The 20,178-nt window shown below is 37.0% G+C and overlaps 1 protein-coding gene across 1 annotated transcript in view; it reads left to right on the forward strand.

Annotated features, from left to right (window-relative positions):
• LOC149121848 (uncharacterized) overlaps positions 1–20,178 on the forward strand; it is a 542,783-nt gene that overhangs the window by 495,057 nt on the left and 27,548 nt on the right. The window contains exon 5 of the mRNA XM_089315627.1: positions 19,330–19,454. Coding sequence (XP_089171753.1) covers positions 19,330–19,454 — 125 coding nt within the window. The remainder of the gene's footprint in view (positions 1–19,329; positions 19,455–20,178) is intronic.

Genomic DNA, 20,178 nt, shown 5'->3' on the forward strand with positions numbered 1-20,178 from the left:
TGAAGAAGCTACATGGAAACTTCGCTAAGTGCCTGCCTGGAGCCAGTGCCAGAAGTACATTCAGATATCACCCCAGAACACATCATCAGCAGAGAATATTTTACTATGTAAGCCACCCTATAAAATTGGTAAGAGCAACTAACCCACCACATGCATGAACAGTAACACAGGAACACAAGAAACATGGAAAAACAAGGAAGTGTGACACATGGAAGAGACACAATAACTTTGGCAACAGACTTCAAACAAATGGATTTCAATGAATTGTCAAATAATTCAAAATGAAATTTTTTATAAAAAACTTATTGGGACACAAGAGAATGTAGACAATTTAACAACATTAGGAAGCCAATTCATAATGTTACTGAAAAATTCATTAAAGAGAGAGAGAGATTATAGAAAAGAACCAATCAGAATTGTAGCTAAGAAAATTAATGCATAAATTTAAAAATGCAGTTGAGAGTCTCAACTGCAGAATTGGGCAGGTAGAAGAACTATTTTTTCTAAGTTTCAAGCCAAGTATTTTGAAGCAATCCAATCAGACAAAAGAGAAATAAAATCAGAATGAGGAAAGTTTTCAAGACTTGTTATAGAAAATCCATTCAGTTAAATAGTTGGCTGAAAACTTTAGAAGTCTTTGAAAAGATGGGACATGCAGGTCCAAGAAAACCAAAGGACTCCTAATATGTTTGACAGCAAGTTCCTTTCTAGGGCATTGTAGTCAAACTAAAAAATACAAAACAAAGCTAGAAGTTTTAAAGCAAGAAGACACAAATATCAAGTTACATGTTAGAGCATTCCCTAGTATTTTAGCAGTAGAATCCGAGTCAAAACTTTACAAGCCAAGAAACAATGGTTGACATTTTCAAAACCCTTAAAGGAAAAAAAAATTTCCAAACAAGAATACTACAGCCAGCAAAGCTATCCTTTAGAAATGAGAAATAATCAATTCCCACGACAGTTTAAAACTGGAGGACGTGATCACCCCAGGTTTGCCATACAAAAAATACTTGATATTCCTACATTAGAAGTGAAACAATCATAATTGCCATCGTTTGTACACATGAAAGTACTAATCTCAACCTTGGAGGAGATATACAACAGAAAGAGGAAGAAAAATCTAATGATTCACATCTTATTTTTGCCTTTTTTGAATAATATTTGCTATATATTTAGTTAAGAGTTTCTCCCCCTGTGCTTATGAATTAGGACTATGGTTCCATAATTGTTTTCATTAGGGGTTGATATCTGCAGTATGTTGGTACCTTAAAATGAGCAGGAAAGATTTTATCTTTTTTTATTCCTGAAAGAACATATTGTTGTGCTGTTATTTCTTTAAATGTTTAGTAGAATTCACCAGTGAAAAGTATTTATTTCTTCAGTTATCTGTGGTGGAAGATTATAAAAATGAATTTGCTTTTTAAAATAATTTTGAGTCTATTCAAGAAGTTTCTATGTTAAAATTTTATTTTCATGTCAGTTTTATGAATTTATATTTTGGAGAAACATGAATTTCATGTAACTTGCCCCAATTGTTGACATAAAATTTTTTAATGTCCTTAAAAATTTTTAAATAGAGCTACCCTGGGATTCAAAAATCTTGCTACTAGATACATAACTGAAGTAAGTGCAAACAGTCTATGGAAGAAATGTCTGCACTCTCATATTCATTGCAGTACTGCTTACAATAGCCACAACAGTTAATCAAGCTAAGTGTCTAACAGCAGATGAGTGTATAAAGAAAATGTAGAATGTAGTCTGTGTGTGTATATATGTGTAAATATATATACAAAGAAGTGAAATATTTGAGGTGATTCATAGCTAGTTATTCTAAATTGATCATTATAGGATGTATACATTTCCAAAACATCTCATTGTATGCATTAAGTATGTATAATTATGTAAACCAAAAATTGAACAGTGACCTTTTAGAAGATAAATCATATAATCACCTTTATTTATTTACTTGTATTTTGAATAAATAAGCACTTAAGATGATCTTTCAATCTTTCTTATTTTTCTCTTAGCACTTAATTTAAAAATAGCATTAATGGATAAATTAATTTATATAACATATTAATGGACAAATTAATATGTTAATATATACCATATATTATATATAATATACTAAAATATATAATATACTAAAAGGAATATGGAATCTTGTTGGTCGGTGTCACAGTATTATTAATCTTAATAAATATTAGCTTTGATTCTTTAAGCTTTTAGGTCCTATATCCCTTGCCTTTGAAATGACAATAATGTTTGTTCCACTAGGTTACAACATAGCTTTAAAAGTGATGTGATTAGCTTGAAAACGCTTTTAATGTGCTAAATACTATAAAAGATGTTTCAGTATCACTTTGGAGAAATCTTGCTATAAGATTTCCCTGGGTACAAATTTCTTTTGCATTTTTGATCTTTACAATGTAGGACTTTTGGCATCATTAAGATGGACTGGAACTTCTGGGAATACTTGAGATTCTCTGTTAATAATCCTTGTTCTGAAGTAGTAAAATTTGGGTTTTATATAAAATTTAAGTGAAAATGGTCAAGGTTGATTGCTACCTGCTTATTCTTGGATCTGTAGTTCCCAATTGGTCTGTAATGGAGTTGGCAAGTTGGAGAAATGGAGATGTAATACTTTCTTCAGCACTGTGATAAATTCAGGATCTGAGAGAATGTGAGTTCTGCGTTACCTATGAAACCTATCCCTGTATTCTCGGGGGCATGCTGGCTTCTGAAAGTGGTCCAGGTTAAGTGGCTTAGTGAACAGGGAGATGCTTTTCCTTACCTTAAAATGACAGCCTTCTTTACTCAAGCCTGATGGCCAGTTTCCATCTTTGTCATTTCTGTTCTCTAAGGACTCAAAGATGCTTGTATTGCTTTCATTGATGATTTTAACTCAGTTCCTGTACTATCCTAGAAACTGCTGTTTTCCTTGAACTTGTAATTCTTACTCACTGGAAGGGACACTAGTGTGTTTCAATGCACATCTCTATGGTTTTTTGATTCTGAGTTGCTGAAAGTTTCAGATAGATTCTTCCAGATTAGAAGAGTGCCAGATTAGAAGAGTGCCTATAACTATGTCGCTAGGATTTAATTTCATTACATGAGTAGTGAGTGACAACTGAACATTTTTCCTTTCCATATGTCCAGGTGTAAACCATATTCCAGTAGGATACTGAAAAGAATGTACAGATAGTCTTATATATTGAGGAGTGACGGGCATAGAATTCAGCTATTATTGATTGTCCACATCTGTGAATATATTTGCATATAAATGGTTTTCAGTAGGCCTCTGTGATTGCTCTGTATGATTTTCCCAATTAGATTTTATTAAATTGCAATTGTTTCTTGTGTTTAACATTCCTGAGGGGTGTGTGGGTATGTTTATATAAGTGTGTGGTGCTGAATGAAAGAAATGCACTTTAGTGCCTGCCTTCAAATACAGATATAGGAATGCAATATTATTTTCAATAAAAATACTTCATATTAGAGTTAAATTCTTTTCACGAATGCATAGATGTGTCAGATTCTAAAGGATATATTATTGCACATCCAAGGAAGGAGGCGACTACCACAGGGAGTAGTTGTGCAGTATCACAGCCAGTTTTATCAGGTGTCTGTGGAATGTCTATCAACTCCATTCGCTCATCTGCTTACTGAGTTCATTTGTGCAGTTCTGCTTCTCTGATGGACACTTATGTTTGTAAATTATGAATTAGTAATTATACTCTCTTGCTTCCTATTATCTTTGTGTAACTGATAAGGTATGTTACTTCTTGCCCTTAAAACTGCTGGGCATCAGTGATTTCATTCACGTCAATGAATCTGTTAGTATATATTAGATAAGCAACTTTCTAAAACGATATGATTTGTACATCATCAGACTTGAATATGATTAAGAAGTCACAGATATATTTATTCAATGAATTTTCTTATTACTAATTCTCTTCTTCCTCACAAACACACGTGCTGCAACTTGACACACAATCAAAGAGACGTTGACACAAGGGCTAACCAACCCACATGAAGGCCCCTTCCTGAGTCATGCTTCAGAAGAATGGCTTGGATAGGATACATGAAAAAATTAAAAGTAGTTAGTTCTTAGTCAAAATAAAGCTGACAGTTTTATCTTCTTCATAATTTCTGTATTAAAATGCTTAGTTTCATGATCAAGACAATATATTTAAAATATTGACAATTTTTTCTTTAAATTTTCCATAAAGAAATTTTCTGGAAAAAAGAAAACTTAAATACTACAAAAAATCGTGAGTGCATCCTTGAGACCTCCAGCTACACAAGTCACAGAAGTCACAGCACAGTAAGACCTGACTGTGCCACGAGGTCGTTCACTAAATGAGTAGGTCCAAAAGCAGCAGATAATTTTTCCAGTGTTCTCAGATAGCTAAACCTTCACTCGAGTTTTTTAAACAATGGAGTTCTCCTCTTCTTAGGTGGGGTGCTTCTTGGAACACCAGTACACCTTAGTTAAGGTTAAGGAAAAAAATCATATTTCATGCTTTAATATTTTATTTCTCATGCTTGATTTTCATTCTCAAATAAACATGTCTACAGTTGTCTCCATAGTGACATAGTATAGTATAGAGAATGATAATCTACGTAGAGATATCGCACTGAATAGATTACTAGTTATTCCTATATTATCCGTTTAATTCTTTGATAATTGTCCAAGTATCTACTACATGTAGAGTAGTGAACAGCAATGCAGCAATGCTGGAAAGTGCAGGAAGTAAAGGTATTGGGTCCTGGACAGAACAGGTGGTCTAACATCCTTGGCTTGCTAGCCTGTGTGCCTGGATTCGTGATGCTCCGTCATCTCTTTAATTGAGGAGAGCTCGCCCAGGGAAGCATGAACACTCGCAGCCAGAGCCGAGTCAGACTCCTGCCCAAGTCACTCAGCCACCTGACTCACTCTGTGCGCCAGATCTCCATACTCTTAAGCTTTTCATTACTGATGTAAATATCCTGTGTAGGGTGATGGTGATATAAGGGATTTAGTCTTGTTTTCATCATTTTTGCTTTTAGAAGTTTTCTAATACAAAGACCTTACAATCAGTTTCTGTATTTGTTTTATAGGGCTGTTCAAACACTGTGCACAAACTGGGTACCTTAAACAAAGGAAATTCTGGCCTCAGAGTTGCAGAGATCAGAGGTAAAAGTCCAAGCTGTTAGCAGGGCTGACGGCACCTCTTGAATGCTGTGAGGAAGAGTACGATCCAGGCCTGGTGCCTGGCATCTGGTGGTGATCTGGCAATCTTTGGGGGTCCTTTACTTGTAAAAGCTTCATTCGTCTCTGGCTTTACTTCACACGGCATTCTCCACGTGTGTGTGGGTAAGTCTGTCTCCAAAGTCCCCTTTTCTGTAAGGACATCAATCCTAATGGCCCACTCAGTGACCTCACTGTAACTTGATTTCATCTATAAAGGCCCTCTCTTGGAATAAGGTCCCATTTTGAGATACTGGCAGCTAGAACTCCCGTGTCTGAATTTGGAGGGGCATGATGCAACACACAGCAGTTTCCAACCCAAAACCCAGCAGGGCCAAAGCCTTTGATCCTTCCAGCCCTCAAAGACATGGAGTCCATAAGCTCAACTTCTCATTTCTACTCCAGATGTAAGAGACAATTCCCTTGGATTCTGACATACATGAGAGTCCTTCAACATGTTTGTGGGGAAATGGAATGAGAGGATACTGTGCATTTTCTATGAACTTTTGGAAGACTCCTTGTATTTAAGAGTGGTTGATGGTTGTTTCACTGCCCTTTCCCTCGTTGGGCTTTTTTTGTCTTCTAGATTTTTAATATCATGTCAGCTCCTCTCATTCCTCTGTCCCCTGACACTGAGATTTCATTCTTTTGGCCCATAGGAGAAATGATAGGGGAGTACAGCAGGAGTGAGGGAAGGCAGCCTTTCTAACTTGCTACTCATCTAAGCAAACTGAACCTAAAGCATTGAATAAATTGACACAGATTAGCTTTATCAATCAGGAAATCCATTAAATTTCTTTTTAAAAAGTTTATTTTTTAAAACAAAACAGGTTTGATTCATTTAACAATGATACTTAATAAGAACTATTTGCTGATTTAATATCCTTGAGAATAGTCAGTAGAAACACATATTGAAGCTCATTTTCTCTGCACCAAACTATGCTTACTAAGTATTTCTTTTTTTAAGGGTTAGAGGAAAATACCTTTTATGAAAATGACTTTCGGGTTCCCAATCCATCATGGTATGCAACCAATTTACTCTGATGAGATTTTGGTACAATATCAATCAATATTTGCTTAATAAATATCACAAAACTTGCATAGGTTCACATGTTGATTGAGGTCTCGGGATGAAGACTGTCTTAGTTGCCGACTCTAAATAGATTCTCAAGGTGATTGTTGTTCATGATAGAAATTGAGAAGCACTGACTGAGATCATGTTTACTTGATCTTGATCTTAGAACCTCAATTCTATCCTGTTTCAGAGTTGTAAAATGTAACAAGCATAAGCCTTTACCATCGGGTTTGCAGCAACATAAAGGCTCAGGACATTTTAGCAGGTTTTATTTTCATTAAGATCACTTGTAAGTAAATTAAAATTATTTGTATGCAATTAAAATTACTCTGTAAGAGAAAGAAGCCTTTAATTAGGGGTCAGTAAAATATAATTGCTAATGGCCAAAGCAGTGGTGCCTGGACTCAAACTTCAGCTCAACTGAGCCTGGGGAGTTACTTCCCCACCCATTCCTCTGGTTCCTTATCTACAGATGAGCAATAATAACAAAAGGATAGGAATCACAGAAATCTGCCAGTAGCATCAATAGGATACTCCCTATCAAATACTAACTTTTGAATTTATTACCTACTATAACTAACAAGCAGCTGTGTATTGCACTGCTCAGATGTGTCAGTTTATTCCAGTACAACAGTGCTCCTTCAGTGACTTCTTCCTTTCTTGTAGTACCTGAATCAATGATTCTATTTGCTGCTTAAGAAACACGGTTTCCTGCTTCTGTTCATAAGCAGCCCTTCCAAACATTCTCCTGCACTTCTTTACTTTGGATGAGTTCCTAAGCACTTCTCCCGGGTTAATTAAAAACTCAGGAAGGATAAACTAAAGAAGAGGGACTTTAGATAATTACACATAAACATGCATGTCTGTGCACATTTTAAGGGCTGAGAGCAATCGTGAGACTTTTTAAAAACATATTGGATTTCCATCCACAGGTAACAAATACTTGTCTGTAGAACTGAGCTTCTCATGCTGAAGAAAATCAGAGTTTATGTCCATATGAAATGCTTTTCTGGTCCCTGAAAGCCAATTTAGCGTTTCATGTCACTTTCAAAGTTTCTCTCACTTCAACAAGAGCCACTCATGTTGTCTGAGATGTTTGGTAATTGAGTTTCTCAAGGAATGTGTGACACATGGAGATGTAGTATAAAAGGATTTCTGAGTCATCCATCCCCAGACCCTTCATAATCCGCTAAAAATATATTTTAGTGTCCCCTGACTGTGCCTCAGGAGGCCCTACCAACCTCATATTTCTTAATCTGATCGTATTTTCTGGTCATCAATTTGATTTCTCGGTGACTGGCAGCAGTTGGTCTTCTTTGAATAGCTCATGTCTATAAATCGTCATCTCTATTTTTTCCATTTTCCTGCAGCCACTGTTGATCTTCACCCCTAAATTTTATCACTTGTAGCCTGAATTACAGGTGACCTTTTCATTGCCACTGGTCAAGTCTCTGCTTATTAAGGCTGGAATGGCCCGTGTCATTTAAGATGAGTAGCCAGCAGTCCTGAAGGGAAGGTTAAAGATAGAAATGCACAGGTAGGGAGAGGGAGGGGGGAGAGAGAGCGAGCGAGCAAGAGAGAGAGAGTGCACACAGACACTGTGCTGAAATTGAGGGCTTCACTGCCTGATATTTTTAAATTCTTATTTTATTCTGCTTGTTTTATATGAGTAATAATTTACCATTTCTGGAAAAATGGTTGACAAATTGGAATCCCCTAACTCATTGTGAATAAATAAATACTCTATGTGTTGGCTGGTGCCACGGCTCACTAGGCTAATCCTCTGCCTTGCAGCGCCGGCACACCAGGTTCTAGTCCCGGTCGGGGTGCCGGATTCTGTCCCGGTTGCCCCTCTTCCAGGCCAGCTCTCTGCTGTGGCCCGGGAAGGCAGTGGAGGATGGCCCAAGTCCTTGGGCCCTGCACCCCATGGGAGACCAGGAGAAGCACCTGGCTCCTGCCATCGGATCAGCGCGGTGCGCCGGCCACAGTGTGCCGGCTGCGGCGGCCATTTTGGGGGGTGAACCAACGGCAAAAGGAAGACCTTTCTCTCTATCTTTCTCTCTCACTGTCCACTCTGCCTGTCAAAAAAATAAAAATAAAAAAATACTCTATGTGTTAAATTAACTATTATTGGAGTATTTGAGGAGAATGGAATGCAACACTTTCCTAAATACACTGACCTAAATATAATTTTAGAAAATAACACAAGTGAGTCACTTAATGTTTTGTATTTTCTGTGTAATTTTTTAGATAATTTGTGAAAGGATTTTTATTTAAAATGACTTCAAAGATTATCATTATACCCTTGTTTAAAAAAAAAATTCCTAGGGTGGATCTTTGGCACCATAGTTAAAATGCTCTTTTTTTTTTTTTTTAAAGATTTACTTATTTATTTGAAAAACAAAGTTACACAGAGAGAGAAGGAGAGGCAGAGGCAGAGGCAGAGAGAGGTCTTCCATTTCCTGGTTCACTCCCCAGTTGGCCGTAATAACCAAAGCTGTGCCAGTCCAGAGCCAGGAGTTAAGAGCTTCTTCTGAGTCTCCCACGTGAGTGCAGGGGCCCAAGGACTTGGGCCATCTTCTACTGCTTTCCCAGGCCATAACAGAGAGCTAGATAGGAAGTGGAGCAGCGAGGACTTGAACTAGTACCCATATGAGATGCTGATAGTGCAGGCGATGGTTTTACCCACTACACCACAGCGCCAGCCCCTTAAATTGCCCTTTGTAACACCTGCACCTATATCAGAATGCTGGTTCAAATCCCAGCTCTCTTTCTGATTCTAGCTTCCTGCTAGTTGGTGATTTTAGCGAAGACAATGGTGGAACAAGTACACAGGTCCCTGCTGGACTGAGTTTTTGGCTCCTGGCTTCTATCCTACTCAGTCACAGCTGTCACAAGCATTACTGGTAAACCAGCAGATTTCTCTCCCTCTTTGTCTTCCTCTGTTTCTCTGTCCATAAAAGTAAATAAAAATTATTTTTTTTATTTCCTGTCTCATCTCTTTTCCATCTTTTCTGAGCACAACAAATTTAATTATGGTGCTGAGCACCTGATACAATTTATCTTTTCAAATTAAGGTTTCTTTTTTAAATGTGTACTTTTTCTTCTTATTTCCTGATAAATATATCAAATTTTCAATTCTTTTTTTCAACATATGTGTAGCAAGTATATAGCACCTACTGCAAGAGAAAATAAAACACCAACCTCATTGTCTGGGAATTTTGTCCAAAGGAAGCAGATATGTGGCTGTGATGACACTTTGACTAATTTCTTTTTTTTTTTTTTTTTTTAAACTTTTATTTGATGCATATAAATTTCCAAAGTACGACTTATGGATTACAATGGCTTTCCCCCCATACCGTCCCTCCCACCCACAACCCTCCCCTTTCCCACTCCCTCTCCCCTTCCATTCACATCAAGATTCATTTTCGATTATCTTAATATACAGAAGATCAGCTTCGTATACATTAAGTATGGATTTCAACAGTTTGCTCCCACACAGAAACATAAAGTGAAAAATAATAGATGATTTTTTAAAATGATGATGAAATCAGATCAGACCTATTGTCATGTTTAATCCCAGTGAGAGTCAAGTTGGGAATTGATAATTTCTTTTTTTTTTTTTTTTTTTTTTTTTTTACAGAGGATCAGTTTAGTATGCATTAAGTAAGGATTTCAACAGTTTGCACCCCCATAGAAACACAAAGTGAAATATATTGTTTGAGTACTCGTTATAGCATTAAATCTCAATGTACAGCACACTAAGGACAAAGATCCTACATGAGGAGTAAGTGCACAGTGACTCCTGTTGTTGACTTTACCAATTGACACTCCTGTCTATGGCATCAGTAATCTCCCTATGCTCCAGTCATGAGTTTCCAAGGCTATGGAAGCCCTCTGAGTTCTCCGATTCTTATCTTGTTTAGACAAGCTCATAGTCAAAGTGGAGGTTCTCTCCTCCCTTCAGAGAAAGGTACCTCCTTCTTTGATGGCCTGTTCTTTCCACTGGGATCTCACTCACAGAGATCTTTTGCCAGAGTGTCTTGGCTTTCCATGCCTGAAATACTCTCATGAGCTTTTCAGCCAGCTCCGAATGCCTTTAGGGCTGATTCTGAGGCCAGAGTGCTATTTAGGACATCTGCCATTCTATGAGTCTGCTGAGTATCTCACTTCCCATGTTGGATCACTCTCCCCTTTATTTACTCCATCAGTTTAATTTCTTCAACTATGCTTACTGTTGCTTGATATAAGAAGAAATAACTTTACTAGAAATGTCAGGAGATAATTAATTTCTTACATGATTCAGGATATTTTAGTAATATAAAATAAGATTCTAGATTAAAATAATGATGCCAAATAAAATTTGGAAAGAAAACAGATTTTTTTGCCTGTCTGTGAATATTATGATTAGTGGTGAATTAAGCCTGTGAATATGGAGTGTATTCAAATTATGTGTTTGCAAAAACTGATGAAGAGAGGAGAAGGAGGGATGGGATTGGGAGCAGGGGAGTGAGGGAAGTGTGACTGTCTTCTTGGAACGATGTCTATGGAATGCATAAAATATGTTCTCTTTATATTAAATTTTTTTTTAAAAAAAGGACAAGTGAATCACAAATGTATTTAAGGGACCATGCTTTTGAATTCTGGTTATTTTAGATACAAGTGTTGATTTCCACACCAATTTAATGCAATAGCAAATACAGGAAAGTGCTGTATGGTGTTGTGTGTGACAGCTCCAGCCATGACCCCTCCTGCCCCCCATTGTCATTGCTAGCGAGTCATTCTTGAAGTGTTCAGAAGTGAAGCTACTGATTCCCTTCAATCGCCATTTACTTAACAGCTGCTGTGTAGTTAGGCTTCACTAGTTGAGCCTTCAAGATGAACACAATATATTGAAAGTAACTTTCTAACATAAGTGACAATTTGTAGCAGTTGTGGAGGAGAATGACAAATATATTCATATATACTCAACACTATACGATCTGTTACCATGTTAAATACTGTAGTGTGTACAAAGTTATCAGGGCATGATGATATGGAGGAAATTAGAGGAATAGTATCCATACAATGTTGCAAGGAGTCTTGTTTTTGTTTGTTTGTTTTTGTTTATGTTTTTGTTTTTTACAGGCAGAGTGGACATGAGAGAGAGACAGAGAGAAAGGTCTTCCTTTTCCGTTGGTTCACCCCCCAATGCCACTATGGCTGGCGCGCTGCGGCTGGCGCACCACATTGATCCGAAGCCAGGAACCAGGTGCTTCTCCTGGTCTCCCATGGGGTGCAGGGACCAAGAACTTGGTCCATCCCCCACTGCACTCCCTGGCCACAGCAGAGAGCTGGACTTGAAGAGGAGCAACCAGGACAAGAGAACCCAGGGTGCCAGCGCCACAGGCAGAAGATTAGCCTATTGAGCCGTGGTGCTGGCCAGGAGTCTTGTTATTGAATGTTGTGGGTCTACTGCCCCTTGCCCAGGAAACAAACAACAAACCATGAGTGACACGGGTATTTTGAGGAGAGCTGCTTACTGGTTAACAAAGAAGCAGGAGCTGTGGTTCAAGTAAACCTCCTCAACTGGGATTGGGCAAAAGGATTTGAGAATGGACAGGAGAAAACTAATATGCAGAAATATTGTGGGGTTTTGGAATGAAACCAGGATAGGAAGATTGCTTTTAATTCTGGATTTCCTTGTTCACCAGACCTCTCACTTCTGAAAGCTGGTTGAGCTCTGGTATTTTTAGTTCTGCAGGTTAGTCTGCCTTTGGCCTGTGCCCAGGCTGCACCAATTTTCTCTTGGTGTCCCTTCTGCATGTGCACATTCAGGTGCTAAATAACTCTCCTATGAAGTCAAGAAATTAAAATATGATTAGACTGATTGTTAAAGCATAAGACCAGGAAGTCTTGGAAAAGAATGTGTAATATGATAGAAGGTGGAGTTCGGGACATTGAGGAGAAACCTGATTAAGGAGCATCATCCAGTTGTTGATGGCCCAAACAACACAGAAAGGCAGAAGAAGAGTGAGTTTTCTGTCTCCTGAGATAAGATACCTGTCTTCCCAATCTAGTTATCAGGTATTCAAAATCCTGGACTTAGATTGTGCTATCTCCACCCCTTGAGTTCTATCACTGGCTTCCCTGGTTCTCCAATTTGCAGATGGCATACTACAGGACTTCTGGGCTTCCCTAATTGCCTGAGTCAGTTCCCATAATAACATGAGTGTCTGTCTCTCCTGTCCCATGTGTCTCTCTGACTTTCAAATAAATACAGTTTTAAAAATGAATATGAATAAACAGTTGTGGTGGGAGTGCTCTCAGGCTTAGGGAATTGAGAAATCTTGGGCACTAGAATTAAATTATAAATTAATCTATTATGACTTTAAAACCTTGAAATTTTATTCTCCTACAAGTTATTGCTGCCATGAGACAGCTCTAATACCTTAGTAAATTCTTATTCCTCAGAAAACTCTGTAGGAACAGAGCAACAACCCATTACAAATGTTTTACATTTTTCCTTTTCAGAAAAATCTCTGGGCTCCTCTTGCTTAGGTGTTACTGTTTCCAATGACTGACACACTCTTTAATGTCACATGTCATTCCCTTTCTGTCATTCATCATACTCAAAAGCTATTGACTACATTTCTATGTTTAATACTTGTTTCAAACAACAGGAATTCAAATTTTATGAGACTAGAGATTACAACTAATTGTTCCTCCCTGGTTTCCCTAATTGTAGCATATAGCAGACCCAAGATGCATTTGTTGAGTAAATGAAGGCATGCATTATTAAGCAATATTTTAAGGGTTTTATTTATTTACTTGAGAAGAAGAGTTACAAACAGAGCTAGAGACAGAGAGAAAGTTCTTTCATCCATTAATTCACTCCCCAAATAGCCACAATGGCCAAAGCTGGGCCAATCTGAAGCCGGGAGCCAGGAACTCCTTCTGGGTCTCCCAGGCAGGTGCAGGGGACCAAGCTCTTGGGTCATCTTCTGCTGCTTTCCCAGGCCATAGCACAAATCTGAACCAGAGGTGGAGCAGCCGGGACTATAACCGGTGCCCAAATGGTGCTAATACATTAAAGTTTGGCCCCTAAGCAATATTTAAAGTCAGAATTTTTTATTTACTATTAATTTCAGGAATAAATGTATAGTTCTTGGAATTATTGTGAAATGACTTGGGATCCTGACTTACACGGCCTTATAAATGCTCATAAAATCATACTCATGTGAGAAATGGAATTTTCCTGCTCAATGACCTCTGAAATCTTTGAATATGCTTATTTTAGATATAGTAAATGTTTTTAATAATACTGTCAATTCTTTGTAGTTTCAAGGAACTTATTAAATTACCAGGATATAGTGAAGGAAAGAATGTTGTTACAGTGGATAAAAGTATCTTAGCTGCATAGCTGTGTGTACAGAGATTTGAGTAACCACAAGTGACAGTATGGCACAAACACTAGTGGATTTATTTTCCCCAAAATTGTGGATCCATCCTATGAACAGTAGTCTTCAAAACCAGTATAAAACTTTTTGGTAAATTGGTTTTAGTCTTATTTTGAGACGTGATATTTCTGGCAATTTCCAAAGACAAAATATCTGTTAAATTTAGAATATAAGAAGCAAATGCAGTTTTATACTTTGTATGCAGCCACAGATCAAAATGATCAACAATGAAAGTTTTTTTTTTTTGGTTGGGAGAAAATGGGAATTATTCATCAAGCATCGTTAACATATTTTTCAAAATTTCTATTGATTTATTGGGGAAGGAGAGGGAGAGAGGAGGAAAGAGAGGGAGAGAAAAAGAGAAGGAGAGGGCGAGTATAAGAGAGCACTGACACCTTCTGCCTTCTGGTCTTCCGCCTAAATGCTCACAGTGACTTGAATATTAGTTCTAGCAAAATCTGTGAGCTGGGAACCCAATCTCGAGCTCCCACATGGATGACTGGTAGCCAAACACTTGAGCTACCAGGCACTATCGGTTGCATCCCTGGGTGCACCTTAGCTAGAAAGTAGAATTAGGAATGCAGCTAGAATTCAAAACCAGGCACTCTGATATGGGATGTGAGAATCTCAATCAGTATCTTAGCCACTTGGCCAAATGATGCCCTCAGAAAGTCATTCTGTGTTCCTCTATCCAATGAGACTTATGCCTTCTATATGTAAGGATTCTCATGTAGGTATTTTATAGTAGACAATGTCTCCATTCACACAATTTGGATAATACATGACTATAATATAAAATTATTTTGCAAAAGCAATGAGATTTCTTTTAAATGGGAGTCCAACTAATTAGCCTCTCTCCCATATGTGATTATTATATGCTATCTGTGATCTCTGGTTGTTTCTCAACTACCATAATAAACAGTTGACAGTGCTTGGCAAACTTATTATAAATCATTCTTTCTCTTTTTGAATTTCTGCAATTGCAGTGGTTGTTTGAATGCTCTATAGAGTAAATACAGACAGTTTTTTCATGTGATGGTTTTTATTTGCATGTGTATCTGTTTACTGATACAATTTATTACATCTGTATATCTTCAAAATATGTTACTTGTAGTTCTGCCAAGAGCCTGGAAATTATCACCATTAAAGCCCACCCTTAAAATTTGAGTTACAGCTTTTCCCTGAGTTCTGTGTTAAAGTTGCAACATACTAACTACATTGAGAAGGATAACTTTTAAAACTGGTGTTCAGCACATTTGGTCCATTGCATATCTTTATACATAAGGTGATATTGAAGCCTAGTGACTCCTATTTATTTACATAACACTTTTGGCTGTGTTTCTGTCAAAGGGCAGAGCTGAGTAGCTGCAACAGATAAGACCTAAAACCTGAAAATGCTTGGCGGTCTGACCCTTACCGAGAAAGCTGCCAACCCTGTATCAAACCATGGTTGACAATTGTTCACAAATTTAACACTGTTTATTAGAATCAATAGTTACCACTTTGTAGAGTGTAAGGCAGGCAAGAATATAAAAGCAGCATAGCTGTCTCAAATTCCAGGGACTCGGGTAAAACACGGGTTCTCTCAGAGGTGGAAGTGAAGCCAAGTTTGAGTCAATGAGAGTGAACCAAAAATCAGCTTCCACTACTCAATCACTGCCTATCAGGGTGAACAAACAAAGGAGTAAAGTTTTTAAAAATGCAAGTTCTTCAATAAGTTTCCATCTCAGTCATTTATAATTACTTTGGCTGTTAAATGATTCCCTGGTTACACATGCACTACTTCAGGGCCAAGAACAACAGCAACAAAACATGAAAGGAACTACACAGTTTGGTTCTCTGCTGAATAAAATAAAAGGCAAGAAACCGATTTTAAAAAGAAACTAAACTACCATTGTTTTATATTTGGGTCATCATGCAATTTATTAGCTTACCCATATTCATAAAAAATTTAAGTTAAAGAATAGCTTTAGTTTTATAGTGTCTTAATAAGCAATCCAAAACATTTTAATGAGTTTAATCATAAAATTTAATAATACACAAGAATAGCATTTTCTGAAAATGTCAACATAAAAAAAAAAAAAAAACACAAGGAAAGCAAGTTCAAATAAGTGGTCTCAATGAAAACTCCACAAGTAAAATCCAAAAATCAGCTAGGAATTTATATCTGCTTTTGGTAGAAACACAAAGATGCATTTATAAAAAAGAGATGTTTTAGAATCAAATATGTAGAGGAAACCTTTTTAAATTTCCTGTCTATTTCATGGAAAAAGAAGAGCCACATTAAAAAAAATAAGAACAAATCAATTATGTATGGGCTAAATGTTTTTCAGATTATTTGCAAAATTCCCTGGGATTGAGACAGTTGTCTTATCACAAGGAGAGCCGGAGAACAGTTCCATCTCCAGACATGCTGTGACCAAAAGACAGATGAAATGGCCACAGTGGTTAGCAAACAACAATTTATATAGCAACAGAAGCTACATACACATATACACTTTCAGCCAAGACGCATGAGTAACATGGTTTAAGTCATTAAACCTCATACTTTGAATGATTGAAAAGGCAGATAAATATTTAAAACAATGATTTTAATATAATGGACATAAAGCAGTGAAGAAGTTACTCCTGGTTTTGGAGTTGAGGCAGCAAATTAGAGGAACCGTGTGATCACCCATGCTCCCTGCACGAGGAGGGTTTTCTTCCCATAACACTGGGTCCTCAAGGATCTTCAGAGTGTCAGTTGGCCGTGTTGCAGGATGGATCTATGTCAAGCTTTAGCTGATACTGCAAGACAGTTTTACAAAGAGGTTGTGCAAATTATACTCTGAGAAGTTGAGTATAAGAGTATTTTCTACATTTTTTGATTTTGATCATTTTTGGGGTATAGTAATACCATGGCTTTATTTTATATTCCCCTAGTGACTAAAATCTTAAAGAACCTTTTCATATATTTATTGGCTCTTTGGGTATCTTTTCTTTTTGTTGGGTGAGGCATAATATTTCTCTAACTCATTTCTTTTTCCTTTGGTTTTATTTTTTACCTACTTGATTTACAGGAATTTTTGTATATTCTCAGACTGAGTGTTTTTATTTTTCTTTGTATCTCAAAATTCTTCTCCTACTCCCTATCCTAACTTTTCCTTTATAATGACTTTTGATTGACATTAATTTCTTATTTTTTATAATCTCCTACTTGTCAAGTATTTTTATATTTAATATTTTATAGTGATGGATTTTTACATAAACCAGACAGAAATTAGTAAATATCTAGATTATTTCAACAACACAGTTGATAAATTAATCTATTATATTAATATAGAACCCAATTTCAAATGATGAAAGGAAACATTTTAACAACATATATTCATTGAGTCTCTTTCATAATAGCCTGCTAAACATAGCCAACACTATTCAATGCATATAATGTTTGAATTTTCAATGATTTTTGTAATATTAGAAGTTTATTACATACATGTTTGAACTTCCATGTTGTTGCAGGTGATATTTTAATTATTTTGCGAATGTGCAACATTGATTGCCCACTTTTCACTAACAAGTCTATAATGATTTCACTCTGCATACACAACAGTGGTATTGGCTTATAATTCTGCAGTAACAAAAGCATCCAAAATCAAGGTGGGTTAATGCAACAAAAATATATTTCATGCTGATGCTGTATAACAATATAATGAAACACTGAATCGTACTCATTATAGACACTTGTTAGATAGGACAATATAAGCTTTATGTCAACTGCAAAGAGCTAAAACTATTTGTTAGCTATCACTATTGACTCCATGAATGTGGGACACACATGTGAATTTACCAACTAGTAGGTTACCAACGTAGTATAAGATATATCCAAGAATATGGATCTTACAGAATTGATAAAAGTTCAGCTAAATTTAAAAGTTAGAAAACAACAGTAGAATGTTAACACCATTTTCCCATATATTTGAGCAACTAAGACAGTCTTCCAAATGAAGCATGGGTTAGTAGATACAAGAAGTTATTACCAAGATTAAAACATTTTAGAACTAAATAACAGAAAATATGAAGGAACTTCAAAAATTTCATGAAAAAATATAAAAGATAAAAATATAAACTTCATTTCTCAACAAAAACTCTACCAAGTTCAAAACACATTGATAAATGATGATATTATCCAAGTGATCCATCTCCAAATAACAGAGTTGTAAGTATTTATCCATGTCAATACATTCTTTTTCTTCTCAGTATTCACTGATGAAAATGGGTGCCCTTTAAAGAATTTTTAAGTTTAGGGAACAGAAAGAAAACAGAAAGAGATGTAAGATGTTCCTAATGACGTTCCCTAAAATTTCCCCCAAATTCCCTATGTTTGATGAGAAGAATGTGCTGGAGCATCACTGAGGTGGAGAAGTACTGCTAGTGAACTTGCCTGAGTATTTCTCTGGCCAGCTTTTTTTTTAAAGATTTTATTTATTTATTTGTGAGGTAGAGTTATAGTCAGAGAGGAGAGAGGCAGAGAGAAAGGTCTTATATTCTCTGGTTCACTCTCCAAATGGCCTCAATAGCTGGAGCTGAGCTGATCAAAAACCAGAAGCCAGGAGCTTCTTCTGGGTCTCCCATGTGGGTGCAGGGGCTCAAGTACTTGGGCCATCTTCCATTGCTTTCCCGGGCTATAGCAGAGAGCCAGATTGGAAGAGGACTTGCTAGAACATGAACTGGCACCCATATGGGATGCCAGTGCCGCAGATGGAGGCTTGGTTTCTATACCTCAGTGCCAGCCCTCTCTGGCCAGCTTTAACTAATGTTTCTCACAACACCCTCCTAAAAAGCAGGAGTTATGTTTTTTGGCCTTCCAGAAAGTCAGCAAGAGAAATGCCTTGAGGCTCTCAGAAAACTGTTGACTTTTGGTCTTGAGCAGACTCCTATTGCTTTGACTAGAACACTTCCACTTCTTGGTATCCATTATACGACTTTGCTTTGTGTCCAGGATTGTACTGGGGAAACTGTATTTCACCTCCTGTTAAAATTTTTCTGAGATAAGTACACACTTAAGTTCATCAGAGCATTATTCACAACAGCCAAGATATGGAATTGACCGCCATTTCCACCAATGGATGAATGGTAGTATTCAATACTCATATTATAGAACAGAATGAAACTCTGACATTTACAGCAAAATCAATAGAATTGGATATTAAGTGAAATAAACCATAACATTAGAAAATATTGAATGTAGAGTCTTGTTCGACTAAAAGATTCTGTGATCAAAATTATATGAAATTATTAAGTTCATGTGGACAAAGATGCAATGAATTATATTTAAATTAGGAAAAAGTAAGCCAGAACATATCTGAACATTAACACCCAAGAGGGTAGGCAAATTCTGAGGTAGTTACACATGTAGAAAGCAGATAAAAAATACCAACATTACAAAATCGTGTGTGTCTTTGTTCAGATCAGTGATGAGACGGTTCTGGAAACGGACCTTGACGTTTCTTTGCTGCACTGAACTTTTCTTAGTAGTCAGGTTGTCATTGGCTTTAATTATAAGGCTGCTTGTGACAAAGCCGAATTTTCTTATCTTACAGCTACAAGAAATGAAAGGAGATGAGTGGGGTACCAGCAGCAAGGCAGCGTCTGTCAGATGCCACCAAATGGGAATGCGGATGAGTGCGGGCTGCAGAGCTGGGCTGACCCACGCCCTGCGACAGAGGTAGGTGTGTTAGTAGACGCCACCTACAGTTTTCTGGCACTCTCTCAAGCACAGTTTGTTCTGAAGACAACAGAGAGCCTTCCTCACCCCCATCCCCACATCCCAAACACAAATGCCGAATAACACAAGCATTTTTACTTTCACCCAGCAAGGATGCTTTCTTTGGCTCTTGGCAGACAATCTAGCTATATACCAAAAAAATTTGGAATAGTCTTTGGTACACTGTTTTCTATTTATGAATTCAGAATATCTGAAATGGAAGCAGACCTTTTAAACTTTTCTTCTAAAAAAAAAAGAAATCAAGAAGATAAAATTTGAGTTTCAATGGAGTTAAAATTGATCTGTCTCAGAAACGTTTTTGTTACTTCCAATCGATGCAATACAGAAGCTGAGGAGACATCAATAAAAATTAAAAGAACTACAGAGTTGATTTAATTTTTGTGATCTCAACTGGTGACTTTAGATAAACCTTGCTGTCTCTTGTCAGCTGCTTGAACAGAGATCTTTCAGAAGTAAGTGGTATTTACTAAAATCCTGTCCTGGTGTTCTGCTCAGCTAGTGAGTACTGCCCTTTGCAGTTGGCCCAGTTAGAGAGGACAGATGCCGTTTCAATGTTTTATTTTTTTTCTTACTGTAGACACAACATTTAAATATCGTAGTAATCTCTGGATGGACTGAGTTTCATTCTTGTTCCAAATGCTAATCTATACCTATTTTTTGGGAT

This window comes from Oryctolagus cuniculus, chromosome 16 (genome assembly GCF_051225735.1).
Source record: "Oryctolagus cuniculus isolate XC-2025 breed Fujian yellow rabbit chromosome 16, ASM5122573v1, whole genome shotgun sequence".
NCBI classification, from domain to species: domain Eukaryota; kingdom Metazoa; phylum Chordata; class Mammalia; order Lagomorpha; family Leporidae; genus Oryctolagus; species Oryctolagus cuniculus.